Here is a 25,074-nt window from a genome sequence, read left to right on the forward strand (position 1 = left end):
TGTCCAGTATATTCGCACTAACCAGTCGAACAGATATTGTAAATCAAAATGGAACAAGCGTATCCATCTGTCTAAATGGATTTTAATTAAGTTTTCATAGAAGGCAGTTTCCCACGAAATAGTTAATAATAGATATTATAATACAATGAAAAGATAAAGTGATAGAAATAAATTTGTCAAGCACGTGTCGACGTACACATGATATGGTTCCGTATTTATGTGAAAGGTTTTTTGTGAAATGACATTATGCACTTTTCTTCAATGTATTTCAGTTGTGACGAAAAGGCACAGATTGTAACGTATTTTGTACAATCAAGGTAAAGTAATATAACAAATCTGGCAAGTTTAAAAAGGTCATGGTAAATTTAATTTGATTTAAAGTATACCTACTTTTAGACAATAACATGAAAGGTTGAATATGCTGTTCTTAAATAATATATTTTTATTATTATGTTTAACTGTTTTAACGATATAGTAGATTCACCTATTTTGATTTAATTGTTTTTATTTACATATGCCCGATTCGCAGAATCGAGTCGGTTTGCAAAAAAAAAAATACATGTGTTGGTTAAAAATACTAGCGTACCTTTAAAAAGTGTATTCGAAAATTAATTAATGGCAAGGTTTAATTATTAAAAGATAAAAAAGACTATTACTTTAGCAATTCTTAATCATCAAACAAGATAACTGTTCCACATGTATAACTTTACTTAAAAAAATTAACGTTTGCACGACCCGTGACAAGTGTCACGCCTGGCTTCAGTTATAGCTATACTAGACTGCCAAGAAAATGTAAATTACCAGTACTGAATATTAATACAACATCGATTAACAGACAATGCAATTACAATGATAAACTTCTCGTCTATTAATGTAAAAGTCGGAGGTACGATTTTAATGGAGAACAGCTTTCGAGCTTTTTGAATCTCGCTGCTCATTGTGAGCTGGTGGATTGAAATGTGCCAGAATTACATCCGACACAAGCAGGTTCCACGGTATTATTCTTTGCCAACAACACACACAACACTAGCATATATATATTATGTTGTTTTCTATATCATAATATATAATATTCCCACTGTGGACTAAGCGCTCCCCTCCCTTTGATGAGAAGGCTTAGAGCTAATTCTACTATGCTGCTCTATGCATTTGGCAGAAATTAATTGAAATAGATACATGCTGGTTTCCTCACGATACCGCTAATACAAACATAAACATAAGTTAAGCATGTGAAAGTTAAGTGACGCCTGGGTTTGAACTCGCTATTATCTGTTAACATGTTAACATTCTAACCGCTGGGTATACTCGACTGTCAATATAGAATTATGTGGAACCTTAGTAATTAGTATTCAGTTAACAGATTCCCTTGTCACTAATGTTTTGTTGGGCTCTGTATCCGACGTTACGACGACCCCAAATCAATATACACTATATATATAGACATAATCGTGACACTAAAACGTAGTTTAAAGTCTAGATCGATACACAACGTGAATACTAACGCACCTATCCGTATGACTACGACGCGGTCACAAAGGTCGATGCGTTTATGCTCAATATACTCTTGTATATTCCGTCATATGACCTTATGTTTAAATTTTATACCTGCAATATTTTTTTAGTTGTATTTTGTTTTGACTTTATTTAACTTGACCAGTAGAGTTGACCCCGACAAACCCGACAAACGATATGGATATTGAAATATTGGATATATAACCTTTCATTATTTATATACCTATTAATACGCGAAGCTAAAACTATGTACTCGTTTTTAAGAAAATAATGAGGACGGAGGAGTTTGACTGGAACTGGACTGACTGACCCCACGAATTTTGACATGACATAAAAACCCATCAAATTTCCGACCCCGATTTTAAACCCGTGAACATACTAGCTAGACATGGATGAAAATGTAATAATCAGTACTATATTTAGTAATATATGCGTATTATTATTAATTAATTTAACTTTATTGTTTTTAATTTTATTATGGATTTTGTCATTTCTATGAGAGCATTGAAATTATTCTCTAATTAATTAAAATAAAATTTTACCAACGACATCTTCGTTTTATGTGTTCATCAATCGTTGGAAAGTTTTATATGAAATATATTGTAGACTATTTGTTTCCATAAAAAATTGTATAAATACGGCGCCGGAATTAAACTACAACGCTCGTAACATTAACTTTTAAGCTTATTAGTATGCAAGTCAGTTACGTTATGAGGAATTTCCTCATGCCTCCTGGAAACGGGTCATATCGTTAGAATGTCTAATTTTGTTACAAAATTTTATTTTATTTAATAATTTTATTTATTACAAATGACTATAATTTGTCTCTAACATTAAGTTATTTATTATCTGCTAAGTAAAAAAATAAACGAAACGAAGTTTCAAGAATAATAATTATAATAATATCACATTGGTATTAAAACTTGTTATAAAAGGCTAAGTCAATATGCACGGGATGATTTAATGATGAGCATAATGACGTCACTTCTCTGAATATATAAACCGCTCAGATTATAAAACAAAAGAGAGATGGACCGCGCGGAGCATTAAAGTGAAGCAACGAAAGCGACTACAAAATCGAAAACGAGTGACAATTAATATTAGATTGTAAAGATGATACAAATGATTGGAGTTCACATTTGTCGAATTATCAAACAGGAAATATACATAAATAGAATTGTACTTTATTAACATACTTACGTTATTTAATTGGTTGAAAGGGTAACTACTGAGTTTCTAGTCGAATTACTCGATGTAATCTACATTCCAGACCGACGGTAGCTTTAAATTAAATAGGCTCTTGTTTAGATCGATTCAAATGCTTGTAAGAGCCTACTTGAATAAAGTATACTCTGGTTAACACCATAATCACCTCAGAACACGATGAATAAATAAGAAATACTGAGTATATAATGTATGTAATAATTAACTATTAGTATTTTGAGTTTCAACCAAACGATTTACACAAAGATGGTGGTGACGTCTGTATAGACGGAAATTTAATTTCGTCAGTTAGTCGACGGCTAAACATCAACCAGTATTGAAGCTTTTAGATACCATGAATACAACCCTATTGCCAGTTTAAGGTATAGATTGTGATGACCATTAGCTGAGCATTTGCATATCTAATGAAAAATCAATACAACAAATTCATATAAGTAAATAAATTGAACTGTATAATGCAACAAATTACACCAATATATATAGTATAGAATGGGATTGTTAAAATCTGATTATACGTATTTGAATAAAAACGCGGACACAGTTGCAAATCGGAGCTTGTTATGAAATCGTAGGTAAACAAACGTGGTTGCGCCGCGTGGTCTGCGCATCACTCGGGCTCGTCTGCGCGCGCGCACCTGTCCTCTGTGGTGCGATTCGAATTTCGTTTCATATATATTTAAGTGCGTGTGCTTGTCTAAGGTATGTTTTGTTTTTGTATATTTTTTAGAAAAAAAAATTAAAATGATGATTTATATTAATTCTCGTATTGATAATAATTCCTTTTATTACATGAATTAACCGATTTTTTATATATTATTTCTCAAACAAAAAAAGGAAAAAATATTTATTTTTCTTTAACCAAAATAATTTTCATTATGGACGGGAAACAAATAACATTTATATAATATATTTCAGTATTGACAGTATTTCAGTTTCTTGATTGTTCTGGTAAATTACCGCGATAAATATATTTTAAAATTAAAGAATCTGTTTGTGCACGAAATATGTTTCAAATCAATCATAATTAATAAAATTAATTTCATAAATTCATTGGACAAAATAGATTCATATGCGAGAATTTACAATAATATGACGTTTACTTAAAAATCATTACCCCTTTTTGCTACTTTGTAATCGAGTAAAATGCGTATTTCGCTTCCTTCTCGTTATGTAATAGCGTTACGGACAATAAAGATTGATCTATCATAATTATTAAAGTAATTTCTAATTTTAATAATTGCTCAACATACTTTTCCACGCTGCTTCGCTTGGACGCGGAAGGCTGTTTCCGTCTGATACCCGTACCCTAACTAATTCTTTATGCTTTTACGTCTTAGCTCTTATATAAAACTATATAAGACGTGTTCATAGTTGTTACAAGTACATATATTTACTGTGTATTTACATCTGTAGTAAAGTGTTCCACTGGAAATTGGACTTCTGGTAATTTATAAACTGATTCGTCTTATAATAATTGTATTACATTTTTGTAGATGTGTTGCGAAAAATTAAATTTTTAATTGCGTATTATTTTGCGCGGCTTAAAGTTGAGTGAACTGACACAAATCGTTACCTATCAAAAGGCGTTATGACAAGGTGACCTTTCCTAATCTTTCTCTTCGTATACACGGTCTTATTTAGTCCTTAAATAATTAATCTAAATTCGAATACACATGGGATTTTTAAAATCATATTTATATCTTATCATTTATTATTCTCAAAAGTCGTTCAGTGATTTCACGGTCTAATATGTAGTACACAATATAAGGCGAAAGGAGCTTCGTTCCAACAAGGTGTTCCACGCTACTTCTCGTTTTGAAATATAACTTATTCTAGAATATGTTATTCGAATAAATATAATTTATAATTAACAATAACAATTTATCCGATACTTTAAAAAAGACATATAATTTTATAGTATCTATAGGGCCTGTGAATCATCCAAATTAAAAAAAAATGATGAGAAATTTGAATACCTAATTCTACCACACCCCTCCATTCGCTACAGTAGGGCAATATATATTTATACCTTCCTATATACATGTATATATAGGCAGTTTTTTCAGATTTCATACTTTTGTGGGAGACAATTCCTTCCCCATTACAAGCGACCTGTTTCATCCTTAACATATAATTTAAATAAAAACACGTGGTTAGCGTTATTAATAATAGTATTAGTCATAAAATGCGGAATATTTAATGATATAATATTTGTATAATTATGTTCTAGATTACATAGCATTACGTTTTATTTTCATAAAAAGTTACGTAATTTTAACAATTAAAAGAATGTTAATTGTTCATAATACTGAGTAGCTTATATGTAGGTATTTATATTATCAACATATATTTGAGTTTAACAAAAACAAAAAAAAATATAAAGAAAAATATTGAATTCACATTTGCAAAGCGGACAAAAAAAAGATCAAAGATTTTTAAAGAATAATAATTTAAAAAAATATATGTGTGTATCTGTGATATTTTTAAAGCAGATAAGCATGTATTACACTTTAAGTAAGGATAAAATAAACTATGAAGGTGAAGTATAAAGGATTTTTGAAACTCGCGCGAATGACTGGGGAACTTAGTATAAATTTTACGCGAACGAAGTCTGAATTATCACCTAGTTATAAATAAAAACATCAATATGTGTCCTCAAGCCGGCACTTATAATAGTTTTTATAGTGATACAAACAATTGCGGCATCATGACCTTCGGAAATGATGTCATGATGTCATGACAGTGGTGTTACGGCTCGCTGATGATCGACTGATCTGTAATAATTTAAGTAATTCCAACTCAATTAATTTTATTTGTAATCGTAATTAGTTAACGCTTCAGACTATAAGATGAACAGATTTTTTTGTATTTATAATTTAATTACAGACGAACAATTAGGATACCGGGGTATTCAGGCGTTACCACTGATTAAAGCCATTGGCATTTGACACTTGAAACATCAACTATTAATTGGTCCCCGCTTGACTCGCGCTAAATTAAACGATAACCTGAAAAACTCCCTATCGTAACAATTCATTTTCATATTATGTATATTTTTACCTATTTTTGTTAAGTTTACCCCGGTAGTTTATATTTGGTAACTTGCAAATAACCATATTAATTTAGAAAGGCAGTTGTTTTAAATCACACAGAGAAACCTTAATTTTATTGATTATTATAGATTATTCCATCTCCGTCCTGCCCTCACCCTTCAAAGCAAGACAGAAAAATATAGTCTCGTTTAGTTTTTAGAAAACACGATCAGTTTTTAGTACTCTAATGTTTTTGCTCTCTACCGCTACTTTTCGTTGTTGTGATTTTTTTTTATATTCCTTTTATAAATTACATCTAATTTATAATAAATTTAATATAATCCAGACTAAAATAAAATGGAAGGTAGATCAGGTAACTAAAGTAAAAACAATTTGCCAGCACAAGATAAGATCCATTTCATGCTGTGTCATGTTGTTAATTCCAGAAGTAGGGTATTTATTTACAAGCTCTGTGTTTCATGACAATCAGTCTGTAGAACGGAGGAAGTCTACATAAAACTCATATGTGATGCAAACGGTAGAATAACGTAAATTACTTAATGTTTTCGCTGAATGTTATGTTCTTAGTAAAACAAATACTCGAAGTCGACGAAACTTGTACAAATGTTTGCATCAAATGTATGTCACCGGCTCTGTTATTGGTAGTCTAGTGGTTAGATAAAGACGCAGATCAGAGTTTCTGGGTTCAAATCGAGAGTTTATTTGCGCACAATATTGAGTACTGTAATACATTCTGCTTAGTTCCGTGACGGAAATCAGTCAGAAGGAAACCATCATTGGCGAAAACAATTTTTATCTATAACCAAATAAGATCATTATTTTCAGTAATGTTCATGATCGTAATATTCAGTTAATTAAGATTTTTGAAAACATACACCTTCATAGAGCACCCACTGGAGGAAAATAAAGCCAGTCGTTAATCTGATGAGAGATATCCTTGCCAGATGTTTCCTGACACATAAATTATTCTATAATTAAACTAAAACTTAATACACTGGACAGATAATGACTATATTAATTACTGTTCGTCTGCCTGTTTGCAAATCAATTTATATACCTGTATTTTTAAATAAAGGTTAAGATTAATAATTAATAGCTCTTTGCTGGGTCAGACTTCCGCGACAATAAGGCAGGATTTGTTTTCCGGCTTAAAAAATCTAAAGAACAGCGCAATTTGAAAAACACAAATAAGTTGAGTGAGCGAACAATGCTTGCAATTACAATCTTGCAATTCGCAAAAAAAATATCTAAGAACATTTTAAATAAAACAGTATCTGCACAATAACAGACTTGTTTTGTGATATTGTCGTGTTTCGGATTTACTCTGCTTGACCGGCCTTGTGCAGGTCATCTTTACTGATGTCACAATTTAAAATAATCGATACCCGATGCGAGAAACACGCCCAATCAATAATATTTAATCTCTAGACATTCTTACATAAATATATTTATAAATGTTGATAAGATCAATTTATTAAAATGTTATACTAACTTTCGACGGAAAGACTAAACACGAGAAGACATTTTAACTTTAAATTAAATAGACTGCCGTAGCAACCAAGATTGGTACTAACTCACGTTGGAAATAAGCGAAATAAACATGATATCCTCATGGAAAATGGGTTGGTACCATTTGAAGTTGGTCATTGGTTAATATTAAAAGCGCGCGCTTCCCAGCCTTCCCGTAACGGACTTCCGTCCCTTTTTATGAAATCACTCCCGCGGATTGTAGAAAACGATTGTAGAATATTACCCATCAAAGAGCCGAGATGGCCCAGTGGTTAGAACGCGTGCATCTTAACCGGTGATTTCAGGTTCAAATCCAGGCAGGCACCACTGAATTTTCATGTACTTAATTTGTGTTTATAATTCATCTCGTGCTCGGCGGTGAAGGAAAACATCGCGAGGAAACCTGCATGTGGCTAATTTCAACGAAATACTGCCACATGTGTATTCCACCAACGCGCATTGGAGCAGTGTGGTGGAATATGCTCCTACCCTTCTCCTCAAAGGGAAAGGAGGCATTAGCCCAGCAGTGGGAAATTTACATGCTGCTAATGTAAAAAAAAAACCATCAAAAAATCTGTCAGTTTATGGCAAACAAGGGTCATTTATATATTTATATATCTATATATATTCCATGATATATATGTACACACGTGATAATAATTATAAAGGTAAAAATTACGATCACGATGTGAATGATACGGTGTGAAGAGAAACAAGGCTTCGGCTTTGCTTTGTTATTTAAATGAATTGTTTCTGTTTTACGGCTATTCCATATTTTCTGTAACTGGGTTAGTGCATGAAATATTTAAATATTAAAAATAGTCATTAAGACAATGAAATGAAGTCTATTTAAAAATATTCATACATTTAGCGTACAGAAGTAAAATAGATTAAAAACAAGACAAGAATATAAATTACTTCAAACAATTTATTAACAAACCAAAAATAGTTCTAGTTTCGAATTTATCTTAATATAAATAAATCACCAAATCATACAGATTGAAGTAAACTTACTCAGTTGAGCTTACAAACCCAAATAAAACTCAAATAACACTTTTAACAAATTACAAGTCGCGCCAATATCGACCATACTATCCGCGCCCATAAAGATAAAATAATGGCGTTTTAATTCGGTTTCGCGCGCTGTAGTTTTTTTTTTTTTTAGCCAGGTTTATGGATAAAGGAATCTCCTAAATATACAATATAGTCTCCATGTTCGCAATAAGAAACACACTCTTTCGTAACGTCAAATTTGAAATTAAACGAAAAATTTGAAATTACGTAAAAATTAATAAAAAAAAAAATTATGTCATTAAGTAACCACGCCTTTCTCTTTGCTAACGCCACTGCATCAGTCGAGACGTCTAATAATTTATATGTTTATCGATCGCAGATTTCTTGTTTAATTTACATAGGAATTTTCCAATCGATTACATTACAATTTTAAGTTAAATAGGTTAATTCGTTCGTTTTTATTACCAGAAATAATTTATTAAGCTTCATTCACGCAATAATTTGTTTTAAGTTGTTTCTATTATGAATAAATTTGAACGAAATCTAATTCAATATTCCTTGTTATACACCACGTTTGAAATAAATTTAAGCAAGAAAATATGTATAATGGCTATCATTTATTTAATAAAAATGTACACACGTATTTTACATATATATAAACCTGTAGGAAATATTAACCATTCCTTACATCGCCAATTCGCGACCAACTTGAGGGCTTACATGTTATGTCCATTGTTACAATGGCCCACTGACCCTTCAAACCAGAACACAATAACTGCTGTTTGGTGGTAGAATATCTGTTGATTGGGGACACCTACCCCGACGGGCTTGCACGAAGCCCTACCACCAAGTATAAAATCAATCATCATGCACGTTACGTCACATTCACAAAATGATTACTTCTAAATTCAAAATTTAAATTATTGACAATAGAAAGATTAAAAAAAAAAGTTTTCAAATTCCATCACGTCTAGAATTCCCCATTTTCCATATTCCAGCAGTTGAGCCCTGATTACTTTACGCCGTCGGCTCCGTTATATGAACTGTTGTAGTTCTATCTCGAATCTAACTTAACAGTCTGTCGATTATCGCGCTTGCCGCCTATTTCTTAATTGCCACTAATTCGGTACTGTTATCATGTGAACGACGACGTTTATAAGACGGTATAAAATCAAAAATCAAAACATTCTTTGGTCGTGTACTATTTTATGCGCTTTTAAATCGTCATACAGATTTTATTGTAGATTCTACTGAGAGGAACCGGCTGTATGTATTAGCGGACGGGTAAATTAGCCAACTGGTGGTAAATGGTCACCATCGCCAATGCGCCACCAACCTTGGAAACTAAGAGGTTACCCTTGTGCCTATAATTACACTGGCTCACTCACTTTGGAAAATGAAAAACATCAATACTAAACATTGCGGCTTGGCGGAATAAATGATGAGTAAGTGGTACCTACCCACTTGGGTAGCATTAATACAATTAAAGAAACATGAATCCTACCTGAAAGTCTTATTATCTGTTGATTTTTGTATGGAGTACACTTATTTATTTATATTTTATTACCATAAGATCTTTCATTAATAGGCAATCTTAATAATAATAAAATATTGGCGCTGAAAATTCGTTATTGAAATAATTATACAATTAAAGTATCTTAGATTGATTATGGGAAAAAAATATTTGTAAAATCATCTACTTAAACTTCTAGAACCGTCTCGTCGAACGCGGTTATGTTGACAAGCGCGCCTCACCGACCCACCTGTGCAAGCGATGTTGTTTGTCCGCTGCTCCAAATATCGCTGACGCCTCTAACTTCATATGTTTGGTTAACGAGTAACGGGATGTGTACAGACTTGGCGTGTATTGATTGGTTTAAACGTTTTGAGCCGTTTCGAGTAATTGAACATTTAATCGTTCATATTATTTTATAAAAATAAAATGAGCGGCTGATTTTTCTGTTCTTTCGCTTGCATTTAATTGGAGTCGGATAACACCAGTCAATTACCCGACGAAAACCTTGGGAATGCTTTTGTCGGTGGATTAGATAGACAGTATGGTAAATAGGGACTTAGTGGTTAGTCAACACCGCCTGTAGAAATTGTCACTGTAAAGCCAATTCGTCACCAACCTTGGAAACTAAGTGGCTATGTCCGTGGTTAATCCACTGGCTCGGTCCTTTTCAAATCGGAATACAACAACGCTAAATATTGCTGTTTGGCAATAGAAAATATTATAAATGGGTGTAGGCTTGCTACCAAGTCACATGTAACAATTAAAAATCTTTCTTAGGAAAGCTTTTGATGATACATAACACCACAATACTGATAGTTTAGTTGCTTTATTGCTTGATTGTATTAGAAGCTCTTGGCAAAACTCCTCTAGTACTTTATAGTAATCTGTTTGAGATAGAGGATAATAAACAGCTGATTTAACTCTGATTATCCTCTTAATGTCTTTAAATTAAAATAAAACTATAGAGACTTGACCTGTATCAATTCAAAAACACTGAAAATAATAAGGTGTGCAGTTTAACAATTGAAATAACAAGCTTTATATGGACTGGTCAATTGTCTTGAATACTTACGCGTGGAATTATAATTGTTTATATTGCGCTATAATTTTACGCGTCTCTCTTAAGGAAAACGTTATTGTTGCGAAGGTAAATATAAAGACAGAAACATAGGGCAATATTATGATAAGTATTCATGAAATTAGCATCGTCAGAATTATCAGCGATGTCAATCGTTGGATGTATTATTTTATGATCTTTGTGACAATGCACATCCTTATTAATAAAAAATGCATATTGCTCGATAAACGTCAATAATGATATATCATGAAAACGCGTCGGCTTTAGAAGTTGTTGAATTTCATGCAGGAATAATAATAATTTAACTAAAAAATTACCATACCTATATAAATTGGTCATTAAAACTACTGAGTTTCTTTCTTCTTGTTCTCGCTAGAATATACATTCTGAACCATTGGTAGCTTTAGTAAAGTAACAGCCTGTAATTGTGCTACTGCTGGGCTTAGATCTTCTCTCCTTTTAAAGAGGCTTGTAGTTTATGCCGCAACAAGTTGTTGAACACATGTGTCAGAATTTGATTGAAATTAGACACGCATTTCCCAACGATGTTTTCTTTCACCGCCGAGCACGAGATGAATTATAAACATAAATTAAGCACACGAAAATTCAGTGGTTCGTGTGGTACGAAAATTCACTTGGCTTGGTTTGCACCCGCAAGCATAAGTGATTTAAGATGCACGCGTTCTAACCAATCGGCCATTTCGGTTCGTTGGCTACGGTACAGTAGCTTTACATCAGATTTATCACTTTAACATGACGATTCATGAATGCTTGTGAGACATATTAATGAATAATATTTAGATTTTACAAAATATAGTAAAGTCTTAATTATTGAACAATGAACTCAGATATAAAGTGTATTTAAAGTAGCTCAAAAACAAACAAGAGAACCCATGTCGATGTTTGTCAATTTGTATATCTTAATGCAACGAGTTTGCTCTTACGAAATGGTTTCAAATGTTTGAACATCGGAAAATGTGTTTCAAATTACAATTGACTAATTTGATGTTATGAATGATTCTTTTTATTTTTGTTCGTTGGTGTACTTATATTATATCACATCTTAATTTAAAAAAGTAGTTCTATAATTGATACACTTGAAAGCTCATTATAGCAGGAAGCATGTATTTAATTTATTTAAATATTACACAAAATTTAAATTTAATATTTCATGCAACTTTTTTTCTATTAAATATGATTTTATTTCCATAATATAGTTTTTATTGTGAATAAAAAATTATGAAAGCTAAAACTACCATAGAGCCGCTATCTCATCCGTCCAGAATGTATATTAAAAGTAAAAATAATGACGGATTTTAGGAAAAAAAAAACTTATTTTATATTCGTTGTGAACAACTCGATTCGCTGGGCGAATGATTACAGTGAATCATCATTTTATGAAATAAAACTCAACGACATACTCTGCTACTGCGATTTATTTGAAATCGTGCAGTGCAGATTGAGTCAAATATTATTTAGATTGTGAAATGTATAGTTTATGCATAAAATAGATATAAATAATAATTAAAAATTAATCAATTAATTTTAGGTACATTATACCTATTAAATTACATGTTTATTTAAATAATAGATTTAATTTGCCTTGATATTTTCTTTGTAAACAGTCTTCCGGCGCGCGAGGTCTTTTCTATTTTGAGGCTATAATGCCAGTAAGTCAAACGTTAAGCAGCAAATTTTCAATTGAATCGTATGAATGATGAATCATAAAAAGCTATAGAAAATAACAAACTTGAGCACCAATTTCATATATTTTATAAGATTTTTATCTGATCCTAATATTTTAAATACAAAAATAACTCTATCTATCCGTCTGTCTGTTACGCTTTCATGGCTAAACCACTGAATCGAATTTGATGAAATTGAGAAAAGGATTTTAGTATGACATAGGTTACTTTTTTATACCTAAAACCCCTACGAGCTTACAAGTGGCCAACCAGGGGTGAAAACTAGTTCAATAAAGTATGTTGATCCAAAACTAATCAGGTTACAACCGCTCGTATATTTAGACGGTACATTTAAATGTGAGTTGAATTTAAAATGACCGAGAGACAACAGCCGACGCCGAGCCGTTTATGAGCGAAACCTCGTTATATGTCAATACGATTAAGGATCACACCTTTAAGGAATTCGATTTCAATTCATGTTTATGTGTCCTTCGTATTGTTTGCAAACATGAAAGTAAACATGAAATGTTTGAAGGCCTAAATAAACTTACTTAAAATAGGTATGACTGCTTAATAAATAAACGTTTTTTAAATAAAATGTATAAAATACTATATTATGAGAAGATGAAGAACATAGTTAATTAATTAATTCTTAATAGAAACATATTATTAGTGTTCTTCAAGTAAAGTTTCCGGGTAGGCATACAATTTCAATATAGGTGACTCTTCTAACATCGATACCAATAAAACGGAGAGTTAACCTCTTTCCGTAGGGTTGTCCAATAACAATGACCTTTACCCTGTTATTAAAAAAAGTCATGATAAGTAGGTACACGATTCTCTGAGTATTTCTTGAGTTCTCATTGCGGCGACATTCGGCACGCAGCGCCATCACGCTATGTCCGATGGAGCATGACTTGCGCGTGACTGCTGTTATGCTGGTATCTGATGCACAGAATAAGATTCATTCAAAAGTGGTATGTGAGACAATCAGCTGTATTCATGTGAATCGAAACAATTGTGTGTTTTCACCGACTTCAGAAAAGTTTCTAACATCGGTTGTATTATTTTGTTTGCTATCTCAGAATTCAGATATTTATGAACCGATTTGAAAAATTATTTCATTTATTTGGGAGAGTATACTTCTCGTTTGGTCCCATTTAAATTTTAAGAAACAATAAATTCCACTCTTTAGCGTGAAATGCAAATTTTTTTTTTTATAATTTCGTCTCTGAGCCCTTTTTCGATTAAACTTTGTTCTTAACAACGCACGTATATTTTCAATCGCACTGGCAATAATGTCTTATTGTCGGTGCTATTTAAACAGTAGTTCAGATCTTAATCAAAAAACTTTTTTGCGAGATTAATTAACTGATTAATTATATTATATGTAAATTAGGAAGTTCTTCTAGAAGAGACCTTTTTCACTTAAATGTTTTTGATACAATTTCCAAAATACTTTTCGATCCGTGATCTCGACGCACGTGACTGTAATTGACGTGTAATCATGTACCAGAGATTATGATCTGTCGGTTAAGGTTTTATTGGTGTTAGTTGTCGCTCGCGACTTTACCCTTTGCCCTTATTACTTTATTTACTTAAACACGAATAGGAAAATAAATGTATATGTCAGAACCAACTAGTTTAATTAGCCTTTTAGATGGCCTATATTTTCGGGAGAGTTTAAAGCAATTACTACTAAATACATATATGAACAGTTACAGTTACTAAGCAGTTACATAATACATATATGAACGGAAGATGTATTGTCTGAATATTATATAGGCAAGTAAGTAATAAGGCTATATTGTTAATTGAATGGCTAATTAGATTAGTTGCTTATTTTACCGTTAATCTTTGATTGGTCTTTATGGGTAGAAAGTTTGTTTAATAATTATTTTATTAATGTAAACCTTTTCACACCGAATAATATTTATATTGCTGATGTTGGGGCAGAGAAGACAGAGTCATAGCATTTTAAACAATGGGTTCTTAAGAGCGGAGTTAAGATTATTTGCTAGAATAGAATACTAAAAGAAAACTGATGATACATGCGTACATACTAATGCGAAAATATATTAATTATTAATTTAAGAAGTAATTATACATCAAAGTGTATTTATATAAATTCAATATATAATGTTATAATAGTAGAATTAACCAATCCAAAAGTGTAATGACTATGCAACAATTATAACAAGTGAGGCCGTTTTGCGTAAAAAGGATGCTTAAGATAAAGATCTAAAATGAGCCTCGGCAATAAACAGTACGTGTTTATAATATTAATTTTAAACAAGTATTAGACCGCGACCTGTAACTACTATTCTGTAAGTCGAGTGATTTTACCTTTTTTATTTTTATTGATAGTGCGGTTACACCCTAAGAGATGGGGAGGGATCTCATAAACTTATGAGAATCTAATAAATTTAATAGAATGAATAAAATAATTTATAAAAAATGAGATGATCTTCTCTTATTGGCAAACAGGTTGATTATATTTGAGACGACTAGAATTATCTCTATAAGTTACTTGCTTTCGGCCAAGTTTTTAAGAGGCATTTACGTAGAAAATGTGCGACGTTACGGCGACTATAATTAACCGTCTATTATAGATGCCTTAAGCAGGGTTCTGTGCAAGTCCATCTGCGATTTAAATCAAAATCAAATCAAATCAATTTTATTCAAGTAAACTTCACAACGAAGCGTTTTTGAATCGTCAATATTAAAATACTACCACCGTTTCGGAAAGTAGCCTCCAGCGAGAAGAAACGGTAAGAAACTCGCATATTTGCTCTTTTCAAATAAACAGATTTACAATGCTGTTTTTTTACAATAATTAGTGTTCTGTGATGGAACCCGAGCGTAAATCCAGGCGTTTTTTTTCTAAAAAGTACTCTTTTAATGAATAATAATACTTATTTATTAATTTAGTCTTAATAAACTTTTTAAATTTCGTAAATGGTAAATTGGTTACATTTCCCGGTATCTTATTATATATGCGTATACCATTGCCCAAAAACGTTCTCTGTACCGTATCCAAACGGAAAGTAGGGGTTACAAGTTTATTCTTATTTCTTGTATTAATAGTATGTATATCAGCTTTTATGGAATAGTTTTGTATATTCTTCTGTATAAACATTATATTATCATAAATATACTGTGAAGCAGCCGTTAATACACCTATTTCTTTAATTTTTTCGCGTAATGATGTCCTAGAGCTAATATTGATTATCAGATTTATATATATATATATTTCTTAAAGCGCCAACGTCTTTAAGCAGTGATGACTACTTACAATAAGATTGCCCAATTGCCAATCGGCCTACCAATGATAAAAAAATATTTATTAAATTTTAATATATAGTAAATTTTTGGACGGATTGTCATTTTGGGGGCATGACCCTTACTGATTTATCTCTCTCTGTCATCAGTAATTTAACATTTAAAGGAAAATCGTATCGTATACTATACCAACAATATATGTACAGCGTTTATTAATAAAGGGATTATTTTTAATTTATGATCTGAAGGTTATCACTGCTCAAATACAATTGGTATAACTACTTTTATTGCATTAAGCATTTAAGATCCTGTTCTATAAAAATAAAAGGAAATATTATTGTATTCATGTCATTAATTCCATGGAAAAACATTTACTTAAATAAACGCTTACTGTGATGGTGTTTGTTTAAGTTTTCCTTTTATTGTATATTGTTTTTAATTATATGTTATTAAAAGAATCTCAATCTTAAATGTCTGATCAGACCGGAGTTCACGGCGACATTTTTAATTATTAATAGTCATGCCATTGGCTTGAGACTGAGGCCTGGCATTGGCAGTCATGTTGGGTTTATGAACAGCTGTTCCAAGTAATCATTACGAATCTGAAAGTTCATTTCAACGGCACTACGCAATAATAATAAGGTTTTCAAAATGTGATTAATATATGATTATATATTATACCCCCATTGGAGTTCCGTGGTGGAATAAGTTCCAAAACTTCTCAGGAGTAGAGAAAATCTTAGCCCAACAGTGGGACATTCACCGGCTATTACTTACTACTTATATTTTATAATTCATCTCGTGCTCCGCGAAGGAAGGCGTCGTGAGGAAACCCACGTGTGTCTAATTTATATGAAATTCTGTCACATCCACCAAATCGCATTCGAATAGTTCATGTTACTTTTACTTTACTTTTTACTTTTACACTTTATGCTACATACAATAAATGCAATAATTAAAATCAGGTAATGCAAATAGCGTTGTTAAATCTAAGTTCTATTACTTTATAATAATTATTCATAAAATGCAGTTTTAATTTATTTAATCGTTGAAGGTTGAAGGAAAATATTGATATAAAATTATTGAGGATAAACAAACGTATATCTACGTCATACGTTTTGTCAGTAATTCTAGCCTAATATATATATTTTTAATTAACCTCTTAAGCACTTATATATAAATTTATAAGACTAATTAAATGTATAGTATCTCGGAATGCAGCTTCTGAGAAGAACCGGCAAGAAACACAATAGTTGCGTCTGAGTAGGTAGGTACCACCCACCCGCTAAACAGCAATGATTACTATTGTTTTGTTCCGGTTTTTAGAGTTAGTGAGCCAATGTAACTATTGGCACAAGGGATATGACATATTAGTTCCCAAGGTAAGGAATGGTTGATATTTCTTACAGCACCACTGTTTATAATAGGTGACCACATACTATATGGTGGCTCATGTGCTCATATGCTCATATCCGTCACAAAAATAAACAAGTACTAATAACAAGCTCGTCTTCTAAGTTATATTTATCAAATGAAATTTCTTTTGTCCATTAAACACCTTTTAATGTATGTTAGTATTTCACTATAATGATTATAAAATTCTATATAAAAAAAGGTTCCATGAACAGATACTGTCCGTGTTTTATATTTATTCAGTCCAAAAAACTAAAAAAATTGTTACGTAGGTGTGCCATTAATCTAAGGTGGCTCCAAGAGTCCATGGTCGACATCGTAACAAATCTGTAGATAGCTGCTTATACGCGTTTGCTTATTCACAAATCTGCTTCATTTAATATTTCCTTTTAATTTTGTGAGATCATTTTTGACGCGGAATAATATTTCTAGTACGAGTTTAACTGTAACTTTTAAGTGCAATATATTGTATATGCAACGATTAAGGGCAGCGTTTCTAACTCCTAATATATATTTAACAACCTGCGTTATTGCATCAGTTGCACGAGCGTTTTTAAATTATTTTCAAATTCAAGACGCCATAATTACCAACACCGTATCCCGATTCGCACGCTCTGAAAACTACCGAACCAAATGTGCGGTTTCTGACAAAGAAGCCCGCTTTTACTTTCGCTACAATAAGAACTAGGTCTGTAATTACCATTTACTGTACTATTGTGGTAAAACTTTTGTTATTCGACATGTTAACTTCCATACAATATTGTACCCTACAGGTTCTTTAGGCGTCTCGCAGACTGTCGACTTTCTGTCGTCAAAGTCAAGACAAAATACCAATACAATATTGGCCATTAACAATTCTAATATTTCTTTTGTTTTTATAACGTTATGAATAAAATTCGAATATAGAATGACATGTCGCATGAGATTGAGAGGTACGTTAAAGAAAATCATTGTGAATAATATTTCAAACAATGATTTTTCTTGATTTTCGCGATGATGGTGTTAGTGGATTTTGGTTATAGTTTGTTGTGATATCTGATTTCGTATCGTCCAATAGCAAGTAACCAATTATCAATGCACATTAATGTCCTGATTAATACGAACCATAACTTCAATAGCATTAGATTTCTGAACGATTTCTGGAAACATTTTTTTGCTTATAACATTTGGACTTTAGGATACCTTGGATGACTAGGATACGTTTTAAACCGCTCTCTCAATAGCAGACAAATATACCACATAAAACAATGAACGCATAAACCTAATTGGCTCCACCATGCTTGTACTGGAATAAGCACGTCGCCATTTCTAGTTTTGTCTAGTAGACTAAAAACTACACAGTTTACGACCTCTTTATTACAATGCAGTTGCATGCTTCAACGATCTAGGATTCTAGGTCAACCTTGTAATGGTCTCTTGTTATTTAGGTTTCATATGAATATTATTTTAGTTCATCCATCGTATGTCACGATTTCCAAAAAACAAATAACATTTAAATAGAGGTCATAGTAAATTATGTATTCACTTTATATATTATGTACTTAATATTGTATCATTTTTAATGGTAGGTACCTATAATTTTTGTCTTCCACTATCACAATTATGTTAATTAATTAATAATTATTGCGATTATTGTTAAAATACAAATTGTACAAATTAAAATACAAATTGTAAAAAATACCACTTCCAACAATTTTTTAAATCTTATTCTACTTACGGCAGAGGTCGCCGATTTGTTTACAGTTGATTATAAATATTGATCATACAAGTTTCTTATAGTCGTTATTTTGCAATAACCCTAGAATAAAATTTTAGATTGAGATATAAAAATACCGATTGACAAATTATATTGTTAAAATATACGTAAAGAGAGCAATTTAAAAAAAAACGCCTCACAAAACATTACTTCAAACTATTTCGTATCAATTTAAAATTTAAAATATTGACAATTGTTTACACAACCGAATAACCATATTCGAAAAATGCAAAATAATTATTAAATAAATTGTTTTTTTTTTTTACAGCGTAACGCAAACGCTGGCCGAGGCAAGCGGTTCACATTCCAGTCGACTGTCAGACAACTAGAGAGGCGACGTCTGGCTGAGAAGTTGTCTCGCGAGGCAGACCTTAAAGAGCAACAGAGACGAACAGAGCTGGAGGCCATGAGGAGGTAGGACTTAACGAAATAGTTAAAGATAATCATGAAACAAAATATGATTCATACCATCAGTTAAAGTTTCAAAAAATCTTTTATCGAAAACCTTTATTGATCCCAGAATTAATAATGTTTTCAGAGTGGAAGAAGAGTTCCAGCGAAAGAGGGCGAGAGAAAAGGCGAATATTCGTCAGCAGCTGCGATTGGTCAGTAGTGGAGCTACCAGCCTACCAGTTGCCGCCCATCAAAATAAGGTAAAGCTTTGAGTTTCTTTTTACGAGCAACACGCATCTCCCTTACATCACGCACGATGATATAAAATAATTGGGAAATACAAGGTTTTTCTCAACTTATCCATGTTACAAAAAAGTATATTTTTGTCAATTAACTCTTTTCTGTAATAGAACGTCACATAACGTCTTACATATTTTATTACATTGGAAAATTGTCTTAATCGTTTTGTCTCAAAGTATATTTCTTAAATCATACTTTCTTCATTCTTCATTCTTAAGTTATACTTATGCATAAAAACATTCAGAAAAGTAGAAATGATCTCTATTCGATAACAAGTAATGTTTTGTTTAAGACGAGAGATGAGCCAGATGGATCGTGTCGCGAATCACCGGCTCCCGAGCGAGCGCGCGACGGCAAACAGAGGCACAGCAACGCGTCCTCTGAGGGCAGCGGGAGGAGTAAAAGTTCAACACCGGTGATTAATTATTATTTGTTATTGTATAAATAGAAACAGGAAATAAAAAATAAACCATTCCTTTGCTCGCAATACGCTGCAATGAATATATATATATATATGTCAAAGAATAACCGTGGAAACTATTCAAACCAATAAGTGAGTTTGTTTTCTAAGTGATTCACTATTATTTAAACGAACGACGATAATATACTAATAATGTTAATAATGTGCGGTGACTAGATTCGTTGCGTGGAGCTGTCGGAGTGGCGCACAGAGAACGGCGCGCGCGTGTACCGCGACTGGGCCGTGCAGGCCGCGCTCGCGCACGCACACCCGCCCGCCTGCGCGCGCATGCCCTCCGCGCACCACTACACCGGTACGTACTGTAAACTAACTTCTTACCGTCTTACGCTAGCGTCACGTTCCCTTAAGATTTTTAGAAATTTCTAGAAAATTTTCGGGGTCGCTTATTCGCCTTAGCGAGTGTACACGCGAAGCTCAATTGTAAAGAACCTTCCGCTACAGTATTTTTCATACGACTACTGAAAATAATATAAATTGTACATAACGTATAACCATTACACTAAGAAAACGATTACGAAAATGAAAACTTAGTAGCACTAATCCGAATTTAACTTATCAGTTTTTATTAATGTCTATCAATTTGACCATCTATGCTAATTGCAAGCTATTATAAAATTGTTGAAAAATTTAACAAATTCTTGTTGATCTCTAAAATATAGAATACTAGTTACCGACCCTAAAGCAGCCGGGTCAAGTTACACAAGCTAAATGTTAGCGATGTTCACCGGATGCACGTTACCAGCGCTCCCATGCCGCGTCCTTGCCACCGTGACACACTTTATGAACGATGATTTTTATAGATAGGGCTTTCAAAAGGTCATGTGAAATCAAAACATGTTCGACTTCCCTCGACAGTGAGGTAATGATAATATACTGATCGACTGAAATAATATGAGTGTTATGAAGCTTGAACATATATCTATACGTTGGTTTGATAAACATGTCAAGATAAGGGTTCTTTAACCATCTAAAATTACATATTAATTTCTTAACCTAAAAAAAGTATCGAAAATGTATACCTAGCTATGATAAATGTATTTACCTAATATGATTAATCTTTTTTGACAATATAAAAAATAGGTTTTTGTCCTAGCCTAGAATACTTTTCTAAAAAATATAGATCATTAATACTTAATGTTGCACGTTTGTGACTATACTTATACGATACGATGTAAAGCTATATGTGCCTATAGGCTACGGAGTCCACCAAGTTATAAGCGACCGCCGCTCATAACTCTGTAAAATATGCACAACTCCTCGACCCTCCGCCCTTACGCCGTCAACCATGAGAACTACACACTCTGTGCCTGCGACTCCATTGGGTCTTCGCTTTCTTCGCCTGTACATAATAATAAGCTTCCGCTCGCGCCAGGCGGCGAGGGCGAGGCGTTCAGCGGCAGCCCGCGCTCCGACAACTACCGGCTGGAGTTCGCCCGCGGGCGCTCCCCGCGCACCCCGCGCGCCCCGCGCCTGCTGGCCGCGCGCTCGCCCGCCTCCTCCTCGTCCGGCTCCGACCTGTCGCTGCGCCAGCCCATCAAGATCAGGTACCCGGCCTGCGCCGCTGCCTGCCCGCCTGCGAACTTTGTTACAGAAGTAGTATGAACACGACCCTCGATGGACAGTGGTCACTCTCTCTGTTAGAGAAATCGTACTTCCTGACAGTATCGTCTCTGGGTTGCCAACTGAGGAACTATTATGAGAAATTATGCTGGTTTTTTTTACACAACTATAATTATCAAAGAAGAATTCACAATTGACGAATTTCAAAATAATGATTCACGTCAGTTATGGCTAAGAAATGAATCCGCTTAATTTACTTTATAAATGTATACTTAAATAATAGATATCGATATATTTCTAATATTACTGCGACTTCGTTATAAGTATATAATATCTATACTAATTGCACGATATAGAACGCTTGCACTAATTTAAGCTATTTATAATTTAAAATATATAACAACACAATAAATCTTATCTCAAAACATTAAGACTAAACAACAGATTAAAAAATATATATATATACATTTAAATATATTAACTGAAATAAAGCATATAGTACATGGAAGTCTTATAAATATGTAACTAAGAGGTAAAGTTTGTTGTGAGATATGTAGTACTTAGTTTAACAGTTGATTTTTTCCCAAGGTGGTGATACCAGTATCATGTATTAACTAGACTAGCGCCATGAAAACGGTGAGTGCTTACTAAAGCTTGTATGTAAAATTGTAAATAGATTTATAAAATGCTTATTTTTAAATCATTAAGATCCGAAACTCTAAATAAAATTATTAAAGTGTTGATTAAATTAATTAACCAACCAGCATATACTTAGTAAGTATATTTTTATCTTGAATTAATTTATATCATATAGGTATATCTATTGAATTAATACTCAAAATATATTATTATAATATGCTATCTATAATACACTGTGAAAATAATTTCCGTAATTTATTTTTTACATTGTATAAAAAGGTTATATAGTATTAATTCATCGACTATAATACTATATATATAATAAATAAAACCTTCTTATGTATGTCTCGGAGAACACAATATACTTTTGTACTTTATGATTTTATTTACTTGTTTAGAGTACATATTTTTTTCTATTTATTTCCGTATTGCATGACCGCTGAAAGAGGAAATTAATACCAAATAATTTAAATTTGCATGAAATGTTTTTTTTTTTTTTGTTATAAACTGACTAGGTATACGACTAGAACGCTTTTAACGTTAATTTTGATTGAAAAGGCTTATTGAAACTAACACAATCGAAACATTCAATTTTGTTTCAATTACTTAACGAAAAAATACAATGTTTGTATATTGTATGAAAAGTTAAAATACTTCGATACATAAAATAGAAAAAGATTTTTATCAGTTAGGTACAAATTAAATTCAACAGCAATTTTTTAATTAAAAAATGTCAGTATGAATGTAATTCTTTTATGAATAATTTATCTTTAAATTTTGGACATGGTCAACAGAGAACCCACTAAAGAAGAAGATGCAGAGGAACCCGCCATTGTACCCACTCTCCGGCCGTCGGGCCCCTCACGCTCCTCTGTCGCCATTCGCTAACCTAGCCTAGCAGCCTAGCAGAGCCGATGTATCTCTCATATGAACAAAAAATATCAAATTGTTTAAAAATAGGACAAAAACGACATTTGACTTTGGACCTCTCAAACAATAATAATACTTAGTGGTTTTTAAATTATGTCACCATTTAGTTTATCTCTCGAATATAATGTAAATGTATCGTAAATATTAGACTTCTAGGTTATGATCGTCAATGCAATAACCGTCTTCCGTTTATAAGCGAAATATTGAAGCTTTAATCTAGACTTAACTGTATCCTTACTAACTTCTAGAAATAAGGAAGGTGCTAAGTAAATTTAAATTATTCGCTAAGTACTGTATATTTTCTGTCATTTTATTCAATATATAGAAGTATAGAGAATATTCAAAAATATCGTTGCACAATAAAGAAGACACAAGTCATCGTGAACACAAATAACATGGGCGCAGTATAAAGTGGGTTAACAGCACCGAGCTACGCCTAATGATCGGTCACATCGATTTCCACTTTTGTATGTGAACACACCTTTAAATTGATAGGAACGAAACTTGTCAAACATACATCAATAATGAAATATAATGAATTAGGCCTCGAACTATATTAAATTGAATATTGGTACTATTCGAAGTGCTAAAACCATTTTATACTGTGTGTAATGTTAAAACTATTAAAAAAAATGATGGCTGGTTGTCTATTTTAGAGTGATGAACATTAATTTTAAAAAATTGGCCAAATCACATTACATGTTGGTTCCAGATATGGATGCATTATTTCTAAAAAATAATTCTTTGGTGCAATATTTTTACAATAAAAGCAATATTAAACTGGCCCATACCATTCAGTGCTGCCTGTTAAAAGTAATATTAAAAATAAAATATATTATCGTGTAATGCTCAATTTAAATTTAATTATTTCTGTAATGATTTTTATATACATAAATAATACAAAATTAATATATTATATACATATGATTTTAACAAGTGACGAGCATAAGCATTAGATAGACTTTAGTTAGAAAAAATGAGAACAATAATAAAAATATATTGGGATTTCTAAATAGTAATAATACTAATGTTAAATTTGACGTGTGATTTATGCCAGTTACACGAATCGATTAAGTATAATTAATTTTATTTGTGTTAAAGCACAGATAAAATAAAACAACCTCATCTAATGTGAGTGCTCGTATTAACAGATAATATAATATTGAATAGGTATTATTTTAATATATTAATCATTAGGTACTAAAATTAATGGAACGCTATATTCATTAATATTAAGTTTTGTAAATAAACACGAATGGTGCATGTAAATTTGTGAAGATGTTGATTATTAAATTGTAATAAACATTGGTATTTTAAAAATTATTTTTTTAAACTTCTCTTTATCTTGAATTTAGAATATTTTTTATGTTTTTTTTTTCTTTCATTCAGTATTTGACATGAATTGCCTCAGTCAAATTTATTTTCATATAAAAAAAAAGGATAAAGGACGTCCCTGAATAAATCCGTGCCTAATTTACACGATATTTAAAAGTTATAATTAACACAAGAATTTATTGGCTTGAAGTAAATACATAGAGTTACTAAATTACTTTTTAATGCAAGCGATGGAAAAATTACTCACATGAACAATGAAAAGGGGGGCAACGATCTAAAATTGCTTTGCACTATGAAATTATAAAAACAATCAAATAAACCAATTCTCTATCCAGAACCGTATACTTGACTGATTTTTTTTCGAATACATTTTCTTTTACATATACATTGACGT

At 32.1% G+C, this 25,074-nt stretch overlaps 2 protein-coding genes across 7 annotated transcripts in view; one reads left to right on the forward strand and one right to left on the reverse strand.

The window, feature by feature from the left end:
• Positions 1-24,665, forward strand: part of LOC113398198 (uncharacterized) — a 125,018-nt gene extending 100,353 nt beyond the window's left edge. For 5 of the 6 annotated variants that reach the window (XM_026636812.2, XM_026636815.2, XM_026636813.2 and 2 more), the window contains 6 exons: positions 19,311-19,456; positions 19,581-19,695; positions 20,028-20,150; positions 20,373-20,508; positions 21,589-21,760; positions 23,210-24,665. In XM_026636812.2, the coding sequence (XP_026492597.2) occupies positions 19,311-19,456; positions 19,581-19,695; positions 20,028-20,150; positions 20,373-20,508; positions 21,589-21,760; positions 23,210-23,303 (786 nt within the window). In that variant the 3' untranslated portion in view covers positions 23,304-24,665. Of the gene's footprint in view, positions 1-19,310; positions 19,457-19,580; positions 19,696-20,027; positions 20,151-20,372; positions 20,509-21,588; positions 21,761-22,364; positions 22,413-23,209 lie in introns of all 6 variants that reach the window. The other variant, XM_026636816.2, reaches the window with a different exon arrangement.
• The window catches only part of Obsc (Obscurin), a 415,125-nt gene that overhangs the window by 92,868 nt on the left and 297,183 nt on the right, over positions 1-25,074 (reverse strand). The window lies entirely within an intron of this gene.

The sequence above is a fragment of the Vanessa tameamea genome, chromosome 2, assembly GCF_037043105.1.
Source record: "Vanessa tameamea isolate UH-Manoa-2023 chromosome 2, ilVanTame1 primary haplotype, whole genome shotgun sequence".
Classification (NCBI taxonomy): Eukaryota; Metazoa; Arthropoda; class Insecta; order Lepidoptera; family Nymphalidae; genus Vanessa; species Vanessa tameamea.